The following is a 22,276-nucleotide window of genomic DNA, read 5'->3' on the forward strand; positions in this document are numbered from 1 at the left end:
CATCACTAAGAAATGGTGAATGGAGGATAACAGCATTTGTAAGTAGCCCAAAAATGTTTTCATTGAACATTGAAATGATTTTCTTCCCCTGAATTTTAAATGTCATTAATAAACTTTGGTAGTAGTAAAATGTCCTAAAGTCCTGTAATGGCTTGAAAGTAGAAGAGGAAATTAGCAACTAGCAGATTGAAAGTTGCTAAAAAAGGATAGAATAACTCAATCACTGTTTCAACAATGCTAAGCAGAAAAGCGTCACTTGGATTTGGGGGATGTTGGCATGACAAAACGTCAAAAACGGTAGTAACTGACGACTAAGTGAACCAAATGTAAAGTGGATGAACAGATGAGAACTCCATATCAAATCAAAATTCAGTGTGACTATTGTTCACCTGCAATACAGCATTAATTATTCTAGGTACACTTGCAGACAGTATTTGAAGGAACTAGGCAGGTAAGTTGTTCCAAACCTTTAGGAGAACTGCCCACATATCTTCTCAAATCCTTCCTTTCTTTGCAATCCCAGACAGACTTGATGATGTTAAGCTCAGGGCTCAGTAGGGGGACTCTTTGTTCTTCTCTATGCTGAAGATAATTCTTAAGGATATTGGCTGCATGTTTTGGGTTTTGGGCTGCAGAAAACATTTGGTGACCAAATTTCCTATCTATTTGCAGAAATGCAGAAATCAAACTTGTAAGGAACCTCCATTATGGTTTATTTTTGCTTGCAGGCACTCATTATTGTATCGCTCTCAGCCTTTCTGCAAATAAACTCCTGCGACAGTCAAATATTTCAGATTTGGATTCATTAGTCCACCTGCTGCCATTTTTCTAGACCTCATTCCATATGTTTTCATGCATAGTTGCTCCACTTAGCGTTGTTTTAATGTCGGACGTATGGCTTTTTGGCCACAATTGTTCCACAAAGACCACTTCTGTCCAGATTTCTCCAGACAGTAGATGAGTATACCTGGGTCCCTCTGATTTCTGCCAGTTCTTAAAGATAAGAAGCATAATGTGTCTTTCCTCTGCTGCATTTTATTTTCTTGGCTGACTACTGCTTGAACAGCACATCTTGAAACCCTAGTCTGCTTTGAACTCTTTACTTGGGAGAGACTTTGCTGATTCAGTAGAACTGCCTTTTTGCTGTGCTCGGTCTCGCCATGGTGTATGACGTGTGACATAAAACTGTCTTCCACAGCCTCACCTTAGCAGCAGAGTTTGGCTGGTCCTCACCCAGTTTAAAGCCTCCTACACAGCTGTTTCTGTTTCAGTTAATGTTTTTCAACCTTCATATGAAATTGATGCTCATTAGCATATCCACCTGAATCTGATCCCAAAAAAACCTAGAGCATTTCGATTTCTCCAGTTTGTTTACATTGCATTTTGTAAATTGCTCAAAATAAACAATTTCATACATCTTTTCGAAAGCATCCTTATATTACAGCATTTCATTTTGCACAGTATTGATATATACATTTGCTCAGTGAACTAATTTATTCCCAGACTCTGAGTGAAAGAGATACTGTAAATGTAATCCAATTCAAAGGCTTGCATGACTAAGTTTCCCCTATTTATATGTCTGTTAAACATATCTGCCAATTCATGCTTAATCTGGATTTACCTCAAGGAAATGTATTTCGGAAGAAAAGACCAACCACAATATTTGCATATTAACGGATTAGGGAATGAAAAAAGATCTAGAAATAGATGTTTGAAGCTAAACAGCATGTTTGGAAAGTGTAACGTGTGCTCAGATCAATTAGGATTGCAAACATTGCCCTTATGAACTAATTTAACATTTGTATGCATGCAGACACTCTAGGATTAAGCACAGCACCATACCTGCTCTCTAGATTCTCTACATTAGTGGTGCACACTGAGGTGTTTATCATGCATGAGATAAATATGCACATATCCTGTTTGCTTTAATAGTATTTATTAAATGTGCTTCATGTAAGAATGCCATGATGCAATCGTCATTTCCTATTCTCTGTATGATATTGACATTTATCTCTCAGTTATCGAAACAGGTGTCTTTTTGGTCGCATGCATTCGAAGCATAAACTATGGTGCCAGATATGGCAGTGCAATACTTCAGTTTTCAATCCTGAGGATTGATCTAGTGCATTTCTGGTGTTTATTCGGGAATAGTAAGCATATAATTATAGCCATGTGGACAACAAATATTATATTAGGATAATCCATAAATGGAGAAACACCAAGGCTCAAACTTAAAAAATAAAAAAAAGGCACAAAACTATAACATAACAGTTATACAGAATAATATGAATGCCGCACTGATGTAACAATTGACTTCATTTAATAAGTATTATTTCTATTTTTATTAATAAATTAGCTCATTTTTACATAAAACTCAATATCAAACAATTCACTATAAGTTAAGATTTTTCGCGATAAATCGGGACCATTCGCCGAACAAAATAGTTTTGTGCCAAATTGAAAAATAAAGTGGGACCACGAGATTCGAACCGCGATAAATCGAGGGACGACTGTACTGTATGTGGTAAAAGTAATATGTCAGTAAAATAAGGGCAAATCAAAGTTCGACAAAAAAAAAGCTGATTTCAAGGATTGGAAATCAATGCCTGGGGGTTAACTAGCTTGTGGTATACAAACATGCTTTTTTTAGCTTGATATGTGGATATAAGGAATGATTAGAGAACCAATTTGGTACGTGAATTATCGGCAATTCAGGGCTGTTTGAAGTGAGTTGGATGAAAACTAATAGAATATTATCTGCGCACAAATTTCTAATTAAGCACTGGGTGACCGTTTACTCATCAATGTTACATTTTATTCTTACTGATTAATTACAAAAGCTTTCAGGAATCACACGTTGAGTATTTCTTGTCTTGGTAAACAGGGTAGTGCAGTTAAACTAGACGTATGTATTCAGTTGGACAGAAACCTGGATGGAAATGGATGCCCCCTGGTTTTTGGTGCTGAAGTTTGTTTTGCTGTTTTCCACAGGGGCCTTTTGTATTCCTGTGTATTTGCCCTACATCTTGACAGGCAAATGGATGCTGGGCCGAGGGCTGTGTAAGCTGTGGTTGGTGATGGACTACCTCCTGTGCACCGCTTCCGTCTTCAACATCGTCCTCATCAGCTACGACCGGTTCCTCTCTGTCACCCGAGCGGTGAGCCACTTAACACTTCATATTTCTTTATATTCTTTTTTTCCGGTTGCACGACGAGTGAGATTGGGGTCGCATACCTGTATAAGCAGAAGTGTCTGTTTAACATTAGGAGTGTCACATAGTTCTGGTACAGAGAATGACTTTATAAATTATGAACCCAGACAGGGAAGTACATTAGTATTACTATCCAAAAATGACTTTATAGAACAGTGCATTCAAAAGTTGTTTTTTGACAGTTTCGGTTGCCTGAAGATCAAACAAAGGTATGCATACTGTAGATGAGTAATCGTGATTCGGCATTTCACCAATTAACCATTCATAGACACCTTCCAGTTCTCTCTCTCATCGGGCCTGTAACCCTTAGCTCTAGGGGGTGCTGTAACATGGCTGAACATGCGCTCTGACCCCCAGCTTCCTAACATCCTAAAAAAAGGAAAAAGAAATTTCACTGTTAATGTGACAAATCTAAAGCACCTTTTTTACAACAGCTACCATACAACATCAGTCAACCGTTGCACACTAAGGCCATGTCCACACTTATATGTTTTCTCATTCGAAAACGCATTATCTTTCTGTTTTGGCATTCGGTCCACACCAAGACGGCATTTTTTAGTCAACGGAAAAACGTCCTCTCTAAAGTGGATCAATTTGAATAACGATGTTTTCGCATCGCAGTGTGGACCGAGAAAATGGGGGCCGATATTTAGTCTTTGCCACGTCATTTCAAAAGAGCCGGGAAGTAAATTAATGCCAGACGAAATGATGCGCAGTACAGGGACGTAAGAGTTTTCAGTTGTTTCAGTGGATAAGTAAATTTCAGGAAATGATTGAAAAGGATAGTGTAAACGCAGAGCGTGGTTAAATTTATCCCAACTAGTATAGATATATCCATAAAGGAACTAGCTAGCTTTTTTCTTTTTTGCATCACAGACACCCATGATTGGTAGGTGCTGCTGTGATTGACATGAGAGAAAGAAAGTATGCCCCTCCCACCTACAGCACACAGTCACTTTTGATCCCTTGGCTTTCGAACACCAGTGGCGACGACAAGGCTTGCGTCAGTTGTTATTTTCTGTGTTCATGCTCGGGATGTATTCTAAAAACCTACTAATGGATTCACTGTTTGGGTTCACGTTCAAAAATAGCCAATGGGTATGTTTACCACATTCTTTTAATTTGCCTTGTGGTTTAATTAATGGATGACATCAGCATTGGACAGACGTCTGAATCCGTGATATCACACTTATCATATACATTGGTTCTGCATCTAAGTTTTGTAATATAATAATAATTACTCCCGTAATCAATCATTCCCATCATCTAACTTTCATGTAAACACCTTGAACTCAGGCAAACCGTACCAGGAAGCATTCTGAGGTTAGGAGTTGACAAAACACAGAAGGAGCATGCATGGGTGGCGGAGAAACAGCAAGAGAAATGTTTTGACAATGTCACACAAGGTTCAAATCATTATGACCTCCTTCCACCTCTTTGAGAAATCTGACAAAACATTTTTGAATATAAAATACCAAACTTACATAACTGTCAGGGATTCACCCTGCCACGCCCCCCTTTGTAGCTGTCAGGGATTCACCCTGCCACGCCCCCTCGATAGCAGTCACGCTGCTTTCCAAGATTACCGACAGCTGTGGCTCATGAAAGATCAGACTACTTAAACTCACGTTCTTGAGTCACAGGCTGTCGGTCGTTATATTGTCAAGCTGGACAATCGCGTGGCTGCTCGGCCGCCGGCTGTATATCCGAATTCTTATTATTAGATTATGCTTGGGACATTCAAACTCATAGCGGACAACGCGTATCGAGCGGATGTCTTTGTTTGTTATTTTCAATGGCTTATGAGTGTTTTTGTGTTGTACGGTGTTTTGAAATAAAAGGACAATGATCGGACTATATTGGCTTCCGCGTCTGCAGCCTGACAGAACGACCGACCTATACCGAACGCGGATTCGCCATTCTGCGATTCCGACCGCAACGGATCGGCAGCTGAACCCGGCTTTGGATTTCCTCCGGAAGCTCAGTGCCGCTTCTCGCGGTTCAGATCCACAGAAGCCGGATCATGAGAGCGCGGCTGCGCCACGCCCCTCAGAGAGCGCGAGGGGATTACCGGCTCGGTACTCGGGGAAAAAAGACGAATTGGCCGGATTTCTGCAAGGCATCGGCGAGTATGTGGCTGTTAACATTTCCCGGTTTCCTTCCGAACGAGCCAAGATTGCCCTCTGTATTTCCCTCCTGTCTGGTGAAGTTCTTGCCAAAGCCAGCTCACTATGGAACGCCAAAGGGGGCAAATTCGGCTCACTCGCCGAATTCAGCGGGCTGCTTCTGGGGAAGTTGGGGATAGAGGTGGTGGATCTCCACTACAGTCCCCTTGAGGAGGAAGGTGCTTCATTCCAAGGTTCTCAAGAGCACGCGGCTCCGTGCCGGATCTCCCATGAGCCTGCAGCTCAGCCCCAATGTTTTGATGAGAGGGCTGCTTCATCTCAGGGTCTCTACCAGCGTGCTGCTGTGTTCCGGGGTTCTCGTGGACGCACCACACCATCTCCGAGCGTCGGCGAGCACACCATGCCGTCACAGAGCTTCTACAGGCGTGCCGCTCTGTTCCGAGGTTCCCGTGGGCGTGCCACGCCGCCACAGTGTCTCCAGGAGCGTGCTTTTCCGCCACAGAGTCTTCACGAGAGCGCCGCGCCGCCACAGAGTCTTCACGAGAGCGGCGCGCCGCCACAGAGTCTTCACGGGAGCGCCGCGCCGCCACAGAGTCTTCACGAAAGCGCCGCGCCGCCACAGAGTCTTCACGAGAGCGCCGCGCCGCCACAGTGTCTCCAGGAGCGTGCTTTCCTGCCACAGAGTCGTCACGAGAGCGCCGCGCCGACACCTCCGGTCACAGAAGGCAAGGTGACTCCTCCGAGTCCCTCTCCAGACGACGCCACATCCCAGAGCCCCTTCCAAGGCGACATCTCGCCCACGGAAAGCTCGGCTCCGCCCCAGGTCCCTCAAGAGAGCTCCGCCCAGCTCCAGGTCCTTCCAGAGAGCTCCGCCCAGCTCCAGGTCCTTCCAGAGAGCTCCGCCCAGCTCCAGGTCCCTCAAGAGAGCTCCGCCCAGCTCCTGGCTCTTTAAGAGGGCACGAGTCTGCTCCAGGCTCCTCCCGAGAGCTCGTCTCCGCCTCCGAGCGACCCCACGAGCTTGTCTCCGCTTCAGTGTCCCGAAGAGAGCTCCACTGATGTCATGGACCTCCAGGCAAGCCCTTCTCCGCTCGTGGATCTCCAGGCAGGCTTCACCCCATTTCAAGGCTGCCCAGTAGGCTCCGATCTGCTCCTAAGGGTCCCAAGAAGCGCTTCTACGCCCAGGGGTTTCCCTGTGCACTCACCCCGGCTCCAGGACTGCGAAAGGGAAGTCGAACCGCTGCCCCCGGGTTCCACCGAAGGCGACGGCTCACCCCACAGTCCCGCAGAAGGCAACGGCTCGTCTCCAGCGCCCGCAGAAGGCGACGTCTCGCCCCCGGGCTCCACAGAAGGCGACGTCTCGCTCCCGGGCTCCACAGAAGGCGACGTCTTGCCCCCGAGTCCTCTTCAGGGCGAAGGAATGCCCCCGAGTCCTCTTCAGGGCGAAGGATCGCATCCAGGCTCCACGCAGGGCGAAGGATCGCATCCAGGCTCCACGCAGGGCGAAGGATCGCATCCAGGCTCCACGCAGGGCGAAGGATCGCATCCAGGCTCCACGCAGGGCGAAGGATCGCATCCAAGCTCCACAGAGGGCGACGTCTTGCCACCAGGTCCTCTTCAGGACGACGGATCGCCCCCAGGTCCTCTTCAGGGCGACGGAATGCCCCCGAGTCCTCTTCAGGGCGAAGGATCGCATCCAGGCTCCACGCAGGGCGAAGGATCGCATCCAGGCTCCACGCAGGGCGAAGGATCGCATCCAAGCTCCACAGAGGGCGACGTCTTGCCACCAGGTCCTCTTCAGGACGACGGATCGCCCCCAGGTCCTCTTCAGGGCGACGGATCACCCCCAGGATCCCCGCATGGCGACGTCGGTCCTCCAGGTCCCTCTGACGGCGACGTCGGTCCTCCAGGTCCCTCTGACGGCGACGTCGGTCCTCCAGGTCTCCACCCGGGATGTCCTCCACTCCCCGGTCATTGTCATGGTTGCCGTCCAGTTCCGGTTCCCCGCCATGGAGGTCGCTCTGGCTCCAATCCCCGCCAGGGGCTTTACTCAGCCTCCCGTCAGCACCGAGGGCGTGGCTCCGTTTCGGATCCTCCTGCAAGGTGTTGTTCCATTCCGGCTCTCCGCAGAGGATGCTCACCAGGCCTCCGTTGCTCCCAGGCGTCTAAGGAGGCCTTCCTCGGAGTGCCCTGGCCTGCCTGGCATAGGTGGGTTTTGGGGCGTCAGGTGTCGCCCCTGGAGTGGGGGGTACTGTCAGGGATTCACCCTGCCACGCCCCCCTCTGTAGCTGTCAGGGATTCACCCTGCCACGCCCCCCTCTGTAGCTGTCAGGGATTCACCCTGCCACGCCCCCTCGATAGCAGTCACGCTGCTTTCCAAGATTACCGACAGCTGTGGCTCATTAAAGAACAGACTACTTAAACTCACGTTCTTGAGTCACAGGCTGTCGGTCGTTATATTGTCAAGCTGGACAATCGCGTGGCTGCTCGGCCGCCGGCTGTATATCCGAATTCCACTTCCGACTTGGATTACTCATTGCCGAAGGCTTTATGGATTATGCTTGGGACATTCCAACTCATAGCGGACAACGCGTATCGAGCGGATGTCTTTGTTTGTTATTTTTAAAGGCTTATGAGTGTTTTTGTGTTGTACGGTGTTTTGAAATAAAAGGACAATGATCGGACTATATCGGCTTCCGCGTCTGCAGCCTGACAATAACAAGCTGATCATGAAATCTTGTTTTTTTTCTCTTTCTTTTCTTTTTTTTTTCAGTTACTTCATTGATTTCCATTATGTTTAGAAAAAGAAGAAAAAATACAATAAATGCTTTTTAAAAAAATAATAATAATTCCTAAAATGTGATAAATATTTTGAAGAATTTCTGGACCTCCATTCGGAAAAGGCCCTAGTTTCAGTTTGATGACAAAAGTTCAGCAAATTAAATTCTTTTCAAATTTTATTAGGCTATAGTATTTAAACAGACATTACGCACTTTACGTTTTTTTTTTTTTAAGTTCATTTACAAATTCAATAGTGGTAACAAAAAAATTTTATATTTGTAGCAATTGTAGCTAATTTACTGAAGGTGAAAGCTTGTTTCTTATAGTTTAGCATGGAGCTCATTTTAGCCAGGTAAAATCAACTTCAGAATTCACAAACTTTGGTGTAATGAGCCAGCAAGAATTCAAGAATGTAGAGCTGCTAATGATTAAGTCGAGGTCACACAAAATACTGAAGCTAACTATAATTGTTTATATAGATTTACTGATGTAACAATATCAGTTCAACCAAAAAAAATTTATACAGCTAACAGACTGTAAAAAAAAAGAAATTCAGCTGGTTTACATTACAAATATAATCAATTACTAAGGTATTACAAAGGAATTACAATTGTACAGCTAGAAAAACAATGCTGTCACAGAAGTTCTAATGCTTTTAATTACAAATACAATCAATAACAGCTGATAGCCATTAATTCAATTAAATTTTATTTGTATCGCATTATCAAGTGGTTTCCAATAAAAAAAAATTCCCATTTAATCATTCAATTGTTTTCATCAAACCAAAGAAGATATTGTTGAAATCTATTGGAAATGTGGATGCTAGATGGCATTCTAATGGTCCCTATTGGTTTCCAGTAGATACCAACAAATGGTCTACAAGTTTCTGTAGGCATTCTGGGGGATTTTGGTCCTAAATGATATCCATTAGATATAACATGCCACTAAGTGAAGGCAATAAGGGCTATTCCAGTTTCCAGCTGATTCCCATTATAAGCATTTTCTGAAACATTCAAAAAGCACATGCAAGTTGTTCAAAATATATAGAGTCTAGAGTCTGGGGTCATAAAATGGATTTGGCTACGTTACTGCGACCCGGGTTCGATCCCCGGTCAGGGAACCATCCCCAGCCACGCTTAGTGCCGGTCCCAAGCCCGGATAAATTGGGGAGGGTTGCGTTAGGAAGGGCATCCAGCGTAAAACATGTGCCAAATCAAAAACGTGCGGAGGATCCGCTGTGGCGACCCCTAACGGGAGAAGCCGAAAGAAAGAAAGAAACTGAGCGAGATAGGACCTGATGCAAGCATGGATAACTGATCGAATAAAGTGCAGGTGTACAAAAACAATTGAGTGTTCGAACATAAACCGAACCTGGGAATGAGAAACCCGACAACAATGAAGTGCTGTGAAGGGTGAGGCTATATATTTGTGGTAATCAGCTGTAAATTGGAATCAGGTGCAGTAGTCACGTAGGGGGTTTATGGGAAGCATAGTCCAGTGTTTTTTAGACCAGCGGTCACAACTTCTTTTGCCACGGATCGGTTTAATGTCGGACAATATTTTCACGGACTGGCCTTTAAGGTGTGGTGGTAAAAATGATGCGATAAAAACTGGCATTTTCTAAATATAATAATAAACGTAAATCCACTGTGTTGTTTTTTGTTTATTTTGCTTGCTTGGGGGTTTGAATTTAGCGCTAATGTAAAGCGGCCAGAGCATCCCCTTAAAGAAGGTAGAGGATGGAGGTAAGACATGTGACCGAGGCATCTTGACGTGCATCAAGAGTGAGTCATAGACAGATGTTTTCCAAATTCCCAAAATAAAAACGTTCAAAATCAGATAATAAATAAAACGAAAATAATGTACGTTATATATTTTCTGTGCTGCCCGGTACCAATTGACCCATGGACCGGTGCCAGGCTGCAGCCCAGGGGTTGGGGACCACTGTTTTAGACAACCTAGTTAACAGTTAGCAATATTTAGTGAAGGTCCGTGTCTACTAAGGACAAAAGTTTAAACAAACGATAATCAATATTGCTGACCGGTGAAAATATGTATATGTCTTGTATATATAAGATTAAATTTTCAGATCCTTAAGCGAATGAATGTGTTTGTAATTAGATTTTTTAGGAAGCAGGCTGTAAGGCCATGCTGTGATTGTGCAATGTGGTGCGCAATGAGTTTGCTACCTTCCCCTGCTGATATTTACCCTATATACTGCAGTGCCAGTCAATATGGCATAACACACCTCAACAAGCAAAGCAGTTGAAAAACAACTCGCCCTCCGAGGTCAGGATGGGCAGGCCGGTCATCACACTGACAGCATTTACACACCGACGTGTTAGACAGACGCGACGATGCTAAGCAACTGTCAAGTGCTCTAGATCTACAAGAATGTCTGAAGAAGCGCTGGAAAAATATGTCAAGTGATTTTCTACTGAAATGACTTAATTGCTTGCCTAAATCTTAGAAGCCGTTGCTAAGGCAAATCCACCACACTCAGTATTTTCTACTAATTATATTGTGTTGCTTTTTTTTTCCAGTTTGCAGTGCTCTTAAATATCTCAGTATTATGGTTTTACAGTACAAGAGGGTAATTTTAAGGGGTATGTTTAATACACTTAAATTCACAAGTGCCACAAGTGGGCCTCATTCCTACATCCTAATTACTGTTTGAATTGCTTGCCTGTGGATCCTGTACACTTGTACACACATTAAGTACCTGAATAATGCTAAGCGATATATAATTCCTTTCTGATTTCTTTTTTCTTTTTTGATTTAGAGATGCAAACTATGTTAAAGCAGTCACTTAGCATATATTTTATTATGGACAATTCAAGAATCATTGTAGTCTAAATGATGGGGCACTGGCAAGCACCTGTCCAAACCTTGAAGTACCAAGACAAACATCACGTACAACATTGTTTCATTTTATTTTAAAAGTGCATTAGGTGAGATTTTAATTATCAGTTGTATTTTTTAAGATTATTCAGCTGGGTTTGACATTTGAATTATTTATTTTTATTTTGTATTCTGCCTACTTCAATATCACTGTCCAAATTCATGAAGAAGGTTCTACAGACACTACAGACCATTTTCACAAAGCTCTGCCCCCATGATATAGCATAGCGCAAGGGTGCTAACACTTTAATGGCTTGCAAGCTACTTTTAAAATGCCCAAGTCAAAATGATCTGTATCCTGTTGATAGACTTCACACCCACTACTTAAAACACTGGTCAGTCTGAGGAGTACGTTCACTAACAGACTTATACAGTGATGATGCACCACAGGAGATCATTTCTGCCTGTGGCCATCAAACGATATGACTCCTCCCCTGGAGTGTTAAACAGCTGGTCCACTAAATGCATATTAGAGATAGAGTTTTAAGTGCAATAATCTCAGTGCAATAATGATAATTAGTTGCATGTGCAATAACTTTTATAACTATTATTGTAGTCTGACATTCTGCATTCTGCAAAATCTGTTTTTACTTCTGCTAAAAAATTTCATCCACTTTATTTATATGAGTAGACCCCTCACATTTTAACAAACCATTTTGGTATCTTCTCATGGGACAATACCATAGAAATGAAACTTTTGTATAGCAGTACAGATTCTCTGTCCTCTGAAAATAACTCAACATACAGCCATTATTGCCTAAATAACTGGCAACAAAAGTACACCCTAAGTGATAACAGCTGTACGTCGTGTAACCATGCAAATCCAGTCCTTATTCATCATGTTTATGTTTTTGTCCGCTTGACAGGACCATACAAATTTGTGTATCTTGTATTAGAGCAGTTAAAATGTGACACTTTGAGTACAATTCTCTCATACTTACCACTGGATGTTCAACCTCATGGTAAAGCCTCTCTGAGGGTCTGAGAATTAGAATTGTTGCTCTACACAAAGATGCTGAGGCTATAAGAAGATCAGTAACCCCCTGAAACTGAGTTACAGTACAGTGGTCAAGGTCATACAGAGTTTTTCCAAGACGGGTTCCACACTGTAGACCATATTTGTGAACGAAATGTTTTCCCTGCTCCTTTTTTCTTTTTTTTCTTTTTTTTTGCAGTGCATAGTTACTAGACCTTAAAATGTCGAACTTGCTGATCGGCGCACTGACTGTTAAAATAAGGAGCTCATTGAGACTCAGTAAAGCAGATTTTCTTTTCTTACTAAGTTAACGGTTTTTATCACTTTCTACATATATTCTAGGTCATTTGTACATGGACTGAATAAAAAAAATCACCTGTTGTATTTTTAAAAAGTATTTCATTGTACACTAGCAAATCAAATAATGCTGCCACTGTTTCATGTCTATTTCCAGTCGTTGTATTAGTGCCGGCTCCATAGGTGAAATTGGCCGTCTCCATAGGTGAAATTGTTTACCTTCTATGGTGGAGTTGAGCTACAGTTCCTCATTGTGTTCTTACATTGGTTTTTATAATAATAATTGTATATTTAAGGTTTTCGTTGGGAGTAATGAGGATGGACAGGATTAGAAATGAGTTCATTAGAGGGACAGCGCATGTAGGACGTTTTGGAGACAAGGTGAGGGAGGTGAGATTGAGATGGTTGGGACATGTGCAGAGGAGGGACATGGGGTAAATCAGTAGGAGAATACTGAGGATGGAGCCACCAGGTAGGAGGAAAAGAGGAAGACCAAGGAGGAGGTTTATGGATGTGGTGAGGGAAGACATGCAGGTAGTTGGGTTAAAAGAGGCAGATGTAGAGGACAGGGGGGTATGGAGACGGATGATCCGCTGTGGCGCCCCCTAATGGAAGAAGCCGAAAGAAGAAGAAGAAGATCGTATAACAACACGGGGAACAGGACGTTTGCTTGTCTTGGTTGAGAGAGGCGTGGCTGAGAGGGGTGTAACCGATAAGGGCGTGGCTGAAGGGTTGCGTGGTCTATGCTAAGGGATTATGACAGCTTTTAAAATAGACCTGCTTTAATCGTTGTTAAACATTAAAGGGTGAATATCTCTTACCAACAAGAGCAAATCGGCAGAAATGTTAATCCACCTGCTCCTGACTCAAACTGCAGCTAATACAGATTAAATATCGAAGCGCGCCATTGCAGTTTCTTGCTGTCCGTAGCTCGTAAGCTCGTAAATGCAGATGACTCATGCCCATTGTGGATCATGGAATTGATTTGATGCTCGAGGTGACGCATCGAATGCGAATATTAGATAATTAGCACTTTTTTTTCTTTCTTTTTTCTTTTTACTTTTTTGTATTCGGACGCTTTTCAATGAATCTACAAAGCACTTGGATAAGTGCACATCCCCAAATGGCATAAACAGAAATGGAAATATACAGAAATAGATGTTCAGACGTGCTAAGACTCGAGACAAAGAAACAGCAGGGTATAAATAGAAAGAAAAAAAAATTTAATGTCTGGACACAGAATAGGAACACACAATAGAGTAACAAGCCAGGTGTAAACGCAGGAGGGGCTTATTAGAAAGAACTAGAGACTAGAAACCCACACAGCTCTTACACAACATGCTACATGCAACATGCTACATTTAAGACACAGACCATATTGGTGTCATTTAATTTACAACATGAGGGGAAAACAAACTCAACAATTTTGTGTGTGTGTGTGTGTGTGTGTGTGTGTGTGTGTGTGTGTGTGTATAAATACATCATGTTAATGTTATGTTAATGTAAGTGGCCACCTACTAATCTAATGGACTGATGCAGTAAGAATCTAAATACAGCGCAGAAGTGTTACAAAAGCTTCAAAGCTGTCGTAGGAGTGCCGTCTGATCCGATGACCCAGTCGCCCTGACAAAGTCTACTTTAGTTTTCTCTCTCTCTCTCTCTCTCTCTCTCTCTCTCTCTCTCTCTCTCTCTCTCTCTCTCTCTCTCTCTCTCTCTTTCTCTCTGTCTCTCTCACACAAACAAACACACACACACACACACACACACACACACACACACACACACACACACACATAAAATCAGAACAGTGGATTCAAGCCTCACAAAAATAATCTTCAGCCTTTAATCTGGAAGCGTGCACTGTTTGATCTCGCACACTCTGCCTTTATGCGTTCCACTCTACTTTCAATCGTAGCTTCAATCAAAGGGGCCGAAGAGTACCCGAGAGCACGCAGCACCGCAGGAAAGAAACACGCCCAACATGACAGTCTCCTGGATGCTGCTTTGTATTCTGTACCATTAGCGAAGAGACAAGAAACCTGATTAATGAGCGAACGAATGACGAGACCAGGAAAAATCAGCGCAGGGATCTTAAAGTGGGAAACGATCCATCAGTCTTCTATTTTAAGGAACGAGATTTCGTGCCAGATAATTCAAGAGAAAAAAAAGCGTCTCATATTCCAGGCAGACACTTGTTGAGTGTAGTGGAGTTTCTGGGTAAGTTAGTGAAGAGGATTGTCAAAGCTGCAGGCTATAAGAAAAGTCTTATTTGCTGAGGGAACAAAGTTCTAAAATATATGGAGGTCTATCATGCATTCATTTTTGTATACTTTGCTTTTTTATTTTAAATCTGAGCTTTATTCTGATGCAAGAGCGGTCAGAATCAACAAGACACCTTGGCTGAAACATGAACATGCAACGGACCTAAAAAGCAACCCAATGTGAGACATTAAAACTGACGCTTATGAATTTCAAATATTCATATTCTCAGCAAAACGAGTTTTTTTAGGCCTTTGTTGAAGCCGTGAATTGAATGACATTATTGGTTCATGTTTGCAGGACCATTTAAACCAGAACAATTGCTTTCAAAACATATACTGGGCAATAAATTACTGAATTTTTTTTTTAAACGCCGTCCTTGTATATTGATTATTTATTTTAATTATGAATCATATATCTTAATATGCAAGGTAGGATATTCTTGCAACATCAGCAATTGTTTGGAACCAGTGTGACCTCGTGAGCAGAGCAGTGGAGTTTTGCGCAACGAGCCTTGCTGTAAAACCTTTTATAAGAATGGTGATATTTTAAGTGCAATTTAAAAAAAAATGATGATGAAGCAGGTTGTGGAACGAAATGGCGAGGGCTCCTCATAATGGCAACTCGAACAGCCTCGATATTCTCTGGTGTGCGGGGCATTCGAACACCACCTGGGGACTTTTTTAAAACTTGTTTCTTCAAAATTAGCAGATGGGACATGACCATGATGTCCTAACTGGAAATAACAGCACTCCATTTCTCCAACTGGTTCTAAACGAGCTTGCACTGGTTTCGAACAATTGCCCAGGGTCGCCAACTCCTAGTTCCAAAATGTCCTGTGTAGCAGCACCACTCTGTAAATGAGGTGAAATTCAGTCATTTCATATCAATAAATCAAAATAAAGCAATCCAAATAAAATCCAAAAAAGGGCAAAAGAAATGTTGTTAAATAAACAGGGGGAATTTGACTTGCCGTCTGTTATCTGATTCGCTGCAGTGGCTGAGCTGTATTACTGGAAGATTTTGTAAACATTTTCATTTGGCTGTTTTCCATCGAGTAACTTTGCTTCTGAAGGATTTTTGTTTGCATTGTTTGTTGTGGGTGCACCTTGAAAACACTTAAGCACTTCAAATTGTTTGGAGGTGATTAGGCATTAGTCGATACATACCAAAATGAAAATAATATATTATATTATAATTGTGATGGGAATATTTTTTGTTTAACCTATAAAAGATCTGTACTTTGTCTTTTAAAGCTTGATAAAGAAGGTTTCGACACATTTACTGCCTGTCAAACAGCTGAAATATGACGATATTTCCCAGAAAGTCTTAGTTGACTCAGTTTATCAAAACACTGGATACTAGGAGCAATGGTCCCAGTTGGGTCATAAATTCTTAGGTTATCAAGGCTTAAATCCAAACTGGGTAATTATACAGCAAAAAGTTGAGCAATTTGATAAACAAAAGAACCAGAAATAGTTATATTAGGAAGCACATACTTGCACAGTTTGAAGTGTGTATACTGTATATATCAGAGGAACTTTCGAGTTATGGAGGTTCCACTATTTCTGTGGGAATTTCAGGAGGAGGGTGGCAACTTTCGGGGGCCAAATGTGGGCATCTTTTTTTTAGAGGTGCTTGCGGTGCCGCCACAAGTGTGTGTTTGTGTGCTTTTTGTGCTTTTTGTTCTTTTTGTTACATCTGATTACCAATTCTATGGATATGGATTTCCACAAGACTTACAAATACCTGGGAGTGCAGCTGGATGATACAACGGACTGGACTGCTAACATGGACGCTCTGTGCAGGAGAGGACAGGGCCGCCTGTAATTTCTCAGAAAGCCGGTGTCCTTTAAGATCTGCAAAAAGCTGCTGCTGATGTTCTATCAGACTGTTGTGACCAGAGACCTCTTCTATGTGGCAGTGTGCTGGGGAGGCAGCATCAAGAAGAAGGACACCTCACGTCTGGACAAGCTGGTGAGGAAGGCGGGCTCGGTTGTGGGCTGAGCGTGGCAGAGCGATGGGTATTGAGCAGGCTCCTGTCAATCATGGACAATCCACGACATTAACTGCACAGCATCATCTCCAGGCAGAGGAGCAGCATTAGCCCTGTTCCACTAACATACTAAGGTTGTTCCTTCCCCATGCCATGCGACTCTTTAATTCCATTTAGGGGGAAAAAGTCAGTGCTGACATTCCTCACTGTCTCACTGTTTTTACCTTTATTATCTTAAAATTTTTTGCATTTATTGTATGTCTTATTACACTGAACAAAAGAAACGCAACACTTTTGTTTTTGCCCCCATTTTTCATGAGCTGAACTCATAGATCTAAGACATTTTCTATATACACAAAAGGCCTATTTCTCTTAAATACTGTTCACAAGCTGTCGAAATCTGTGTTAGTGAGCACTTCTCCTCAGTTTTTTATCCAAGATGTCTGCAGTATGACATACATTACACAAGATTAATTTTTTATTTTTTTATATAAACCGTTTAAATAAAATATATTGTTCAACAACCAGATTTCAAGAGGATAAATATTACGTTTAGAAAAAGTGAAAAACAATCATAGGTTTAAAAAACATTGTTTGTGGACACCTGACCATAAGATTAGGATGTGATTTTAACATTCCACATTTATCCCTGTTTTTTTTTTTTTTTTTATATAAGTATCTCCAATCTTCTAGGAATATGTTTCACTGGAGTGTAGAGATGTGTGCTCATTCAACCACAAGGCTTTTAGTAAAGTCAGGTACTGATGTAGGTGACGTGACGAGGCCTGAGGTGCAGTCAGCGTTCAAATAGGGTTGAGGTCAGAGCTTTATAGCAGTTGCGTGCCTTCAACTTAAAATAGGCAAAACATTATTTTCCTTGAGAGAGAGAGAGAGAGAGAGAGAGAGAGAGAGAGAGAGATAGATAGATAGATAGATAGATAGATAGATAGATAGATAGATAGATAGATAGATAGATAGATAGATAGATAGATAGATAGATAGATAGATAGATAGATAGATAGATAGATTTTGGCTAGCATTAAAAATAATATCTACCAGTGTGTGTGTGTGTGTGTGTGTGTGTGTGTGTGTGTGTGTGTGTGTGTGTGTGTGTGTGTGTGTGTGTATGTATGTATGTATATATATATATTTATATATATATATATATATATATATACAGTGAGGAAAATAAGTATTTGAACACCCTGCTATTTTGCAAGTTCTCCCACTTAGAAATCATGGAGGGGTCTGAAATTGTCATCGTAGGTGCATGAACATGTTAGACACATAATCAAAAAAAATAATTCAGAAATCACAATATATGATTTTTAAACTATTTATTTGTATGATAAAGCTGCAAATAAGTATTTGAACACCTGTCTATCAGATAGAATTCTGACCCTCAAAGACCTGTTAGTCTGCCTTTAAAATGTCCACCTCCACTACATTTATTATCCTAAATTAGATGCACCTGTTTGAGGTCGATAGCTGCACAAAAACACCTGTCCACCCCATACAATCAGTAAGAATCCAACTACTAACATGGCCAAGACCAAAGAGCTGTCCAAAGACACTAGAGACAAAATTGTACACCTCCACAAGGCTGGAAAGGGCTACGGGGAAATTGCCAAGCAGCTTGGTGAAAAAAGGTCCACTGTTGGAGCAATCATTAGAAAATGGAAGAAGCTAAACATGACTGTCAATCTCCCTCGGACTGGGGCTCCATGCAAGATCTCACCTCGTGGGGTCTCAATGATCCTAAGGAAGGTGAAAAATCAGCCCAGAACTACACAGGAGGAGCTGGTCAATGACCTGAAAAGACTGGGACCACCATTTCCAAGGTTACTGTTGGTAATACACTCAGACGTCATGGTTTGAAATCATGCATGGCACGGAAGGTTCCCCTGCTTAAACCAGCACATGTCCAGGCACGTCTTAAGTTTGCCAATGACCATTTAGATGATCCAGCGGAGTCATGGGAGAAAGTCATATGGTCAGATGAGACCAAAATTGAACTTTTGGGTCATAATTCCACTAAACGTGTTTGGAGGAAAAAGAATAATGAGTACCATCCCAAGAACACCATCCCTACTGTGAAGCATGGGGGTGGTATCATCATGCTTTGGGGGTGTTTTTCTGCACATGGGACAGGGCAACTGCACTGTATTAAGGAGAGGATGACCGGGGCCATGTATTGCGAGATTTTGGGGAACAACCTCCTTCCTTCAGTTAGAGCTTTGAAGATGGGTCGAGGCTGGGTCTTCCAACTTGACAATGACTCGAAGCTCACAGCCAGGATAACCAAGGAGTGGCTCTGTAAGAAGCATATCAAGGTTCTGGTATGGCCTAGCCAGTCTCCAGACCTAAACCCAATAGAGAATCTTTGGAGGGAGCTCAAACTCTGTGTTTCTCAGCGACAGGCCAGAAACCTGACTGATCTAGAGAAGATCTGTGTGGAGGAGTGGGCCAAAATCCCTCCTGCAGTGTGTGCAAACCTGGTAAAAAACTACAGGAAACGTTTGACCTCTGTAATTGCAAACAAAGGCTACTGTACCAATATTAACATTGACTTTCTCAGGTGTTCAAATACTTATTTGCAGCTGTATCATACAAATAAATAGTTAAAAAATCATACATTGTAATTTCTGGATTTTTTTTTTTAGATTATGTCTCTCACAGTGGACATGCACCTACGATGACAATTTCAGGCCCCTCCATGATTTCTAAGTGGGAGAACTTGCAAAATAGCAGGGTGTTCAAATACTTATTTTCCTCACTGTATATATATCGTCCTGTGTTTATCATCCACACACAGATGTTGCTGATCATCTCACAGTTGTGTAATTATTTCATAGTAATAAAGTGCTTTGTGAAACCTTTGGGAACAAATAAACTGATGCCAAACATTAGTAACACTGCTCGTAAAAAAAAAGTCTCAAAGGATGACAGAATTCTGAGAAACTAGGTGTCGAGAGTGATGTATCCATTTTTAATTTTCACCATGTCATATAAATGATTTGAAAACTTTCAAGCATTTAACACTTTTTCCCCTAGGAGTGTTTTTTACCAGTACTGTATCTTCCCTTGTTTATTTCAGTCTTTTGCTAGTGGGGATGACCACTTATTTTCTTTGAGATCTGATACCAAGCACTTTCAAGTCCAGTATGATGGATATCAGTACTGATACCTATACCAGTATTTTTAAGGCCATCATTATTAATATTAAGTAGACTGTAATAAACTGTAATGATATTTTTAACAGTAATTTCAAAACAGCAAATCAATTATTTCGACCATTAATAATCCAAATTAAAATCATCACAAACCTGTACTCAAATTGTCAAATAATGTTTATATACTTTCTTCCCTTTATAGAAAATAAATTTTAGGATTGATATGCTTTTCATATTTGCTAGACCATAATACATTTTGATATTTATTTATTACCGGGATTTGATCGGTAGTCTGAACCGTTTCCTAAGGTCTTAAATAGGTCTAAGGTTTTTAAGGGTCTTGCTCAAGGGCCCAGTTTGGTGTGGCTGGGATTTAAACTCACATTTGGATGCAACCACTAAACTCCCACCTCCAAACACAGAAAAAGGATGTTCCCATGTTTTGCATGTTTTCACTGCCATTTACATCCTTTTGTAATAGGCAGTGTGTAGATCATTTCCCCTTTTGTAGGAGTCCATAAAGAAATGATCGATGAGTAAAGATACAGTATATAGACAAAAAAATATATTGGGACAACTAACTTCCAGCCATATGTGGTTCTTCCTAAAATGTAACTAAATGTGGAATGGGATGTTCAATTAACACATACCAATCTTTGTGAAATATATTAACTAGTAACCTCACTGATATATCGGCCAAGCATAACTGACAGCATTTAAGCACCAGGGTCCCTAATTTGACCCAGAACTCGTAGAATTTTCTCAGGATCTCCAGCTTCCTCCTTTCTCCAAAAAACCTACCATGGAACCCAATAATGTATTGGTGTCCCATTTAGAGTACAAGCTAATGCCTAGTGTTAAATGGATCACCAGACTCCTGGTCCCTGAAAAAGAACAGTGTTTTTTTTGAGAGAGATAAATTAATGAACAGTGTTAAAATATCAGGTTTCCATCTACTGACAAAAACTTGTTTCGAGTCATCATCTGCATGGGGAGCACCACACGCATTCGTTATCACACAGCACATGGCATTGTAGCACTCTGTGGTCAAAACATGTTAAAATCCCAAGGCCATGGTGCCTCCCCAGCTCGTAAAGGTCAGGTAAACGTGATGAATATGAATGAGCGTCCAAACCGTCTCCAGTGATCATCAGGTAACATGCCGACTCGGCACGCAGCAGCTGTGGCTCTTTAATATAGTCATTAGGAGGAGCTTTTGAGAGTGAGTGCTCTAATTCGAGAGCTCTTCAATCAACAGCTTGAGATTTTACTTTCCCTTTGTGTGTGTGTGTGTGTGTGTGTGTGTGTGTGTGTGTGTGTGTGTGTGTGTGTGTATGTGTGTGTGTGTGTGTGTGTGTGTGTGTGTGTGTGTCACTCTTATGTCATTTCATGTTGTTTGGCATACACACTATAAAATCTTGTCCTCTTTAACACTGCGATGCAATGCATCCAACTATGGACAGGCACCTAGTCATGAAGATTTTATAGTAATTACATTAGGATTGAATTTGAGCAGCTTTTTGAGTGGTTAGGATGCGGTGCTCCCACTGCTGCATCCCGGGTTCGATCCCCGGTCAGGGAACCAACCCCAGCCATTAGGGTTGCACAAGCCTAAGTGCCGGTCCCAAGCCTGGATAAATGCTCCGGAACCCTGGTGCTACACTAAACAATAACATAAAGCTACAACACAAGCTACATTGAGTGCAACCTGGTGCAAACAGAAGAGAAGGCCAAAAATAAAACCAACATTACAGTTTAAGGTTTGACAAGAGAGACACACACAGAAAGCTTTACATTATTAGCAATTACATGCATTTTATGAATTCCCTTATTAAGTTCACTATAGAAGTCTCTAGACATGTATTAATGAAATACTAGTGGCCAGTATGGGAACTAACTCATTCGTACAAACCCAATATTGCTTCTGTTTATGTTTTCATGCTTATTGGCAGTACAGCGTGTTTTAGATTTATATATATCTTATCAAATAGGTTCCCTGGTGGTCTAGTGGTTAGGATGCGGCGCTCTCACCACTGCATCCCAGGTTCGATCCCCGGTCAGGGAACCAACCCCAGCCATTAGGGTTGCACAAGCCTTAGTGCCGGTCCCAAGCCCGGATAAATGGGGAGGGTTGCGTTAGAAAGGGCATCCAGCGTAAAAACGTGCCAAATCAAACATGCGGATGATCCGCTGTGGCGACCTCTAATGGGAGAAGCCGAAAGAAAGTTTTATATATATATCTTATCAAATAGTGTATGTTAGAGAGGTTAGGAAATAAATACAAATAAAAAAACTGTGGTGGGCTGTGAATTCTCTGGTGTTTTACCCAAGATAAACCACATCTTATTACCATCATTAAAACACCACGGCTACAGAAAACATCAATATTATAGAGAAACGTAGCATATCAAAGCGCTGCATCACAAACAGACAGGAATCTCATACAGTGAAACTAAATGCAATTACTAAAGCAAGAAAACCCAAAGAACACAATTGAACAAGTCTCCTTTCACTGTAGCCACAGCTGCACTGCCAGCATACATCATTTTTAGCAGAAG

The 22,276-nt window shown here is 41.9% G+C and overlaps 1 protein-coding gene across 1 annotated transcript in view; it reads left to right on the forward strand.

Annotated features, from left to right (window-relative positions):
• Positions 1-22,276, forward strand: part of LOC310726859 (histamine H3 receptor) — a 44,110-nt gene that overhangs the window by 13,355 nt on the left and 8,479 nt on the right. The window contains exon 2 of the mRNA XM_083542896.1: positions 2,992-3,158. Coding sequence (XP_083399022.1) covers positions 2,992-3,158 — 167 coding nt within the window. The remainder of the gene's footprint in view (positions 1-2,991; positions 3,159-22,276) is intronic.

This window comes from Silurus aristotelis, assembly GCF_946808225.1.
Source record: "Silurus aristotelis genome assembly, chromosome: 5".
NCBI lineage: Eukaryota > Metazoa > Chordata > Actinopteri > Siluriformes > Siluridae > Silurus > Silurus aristotelis.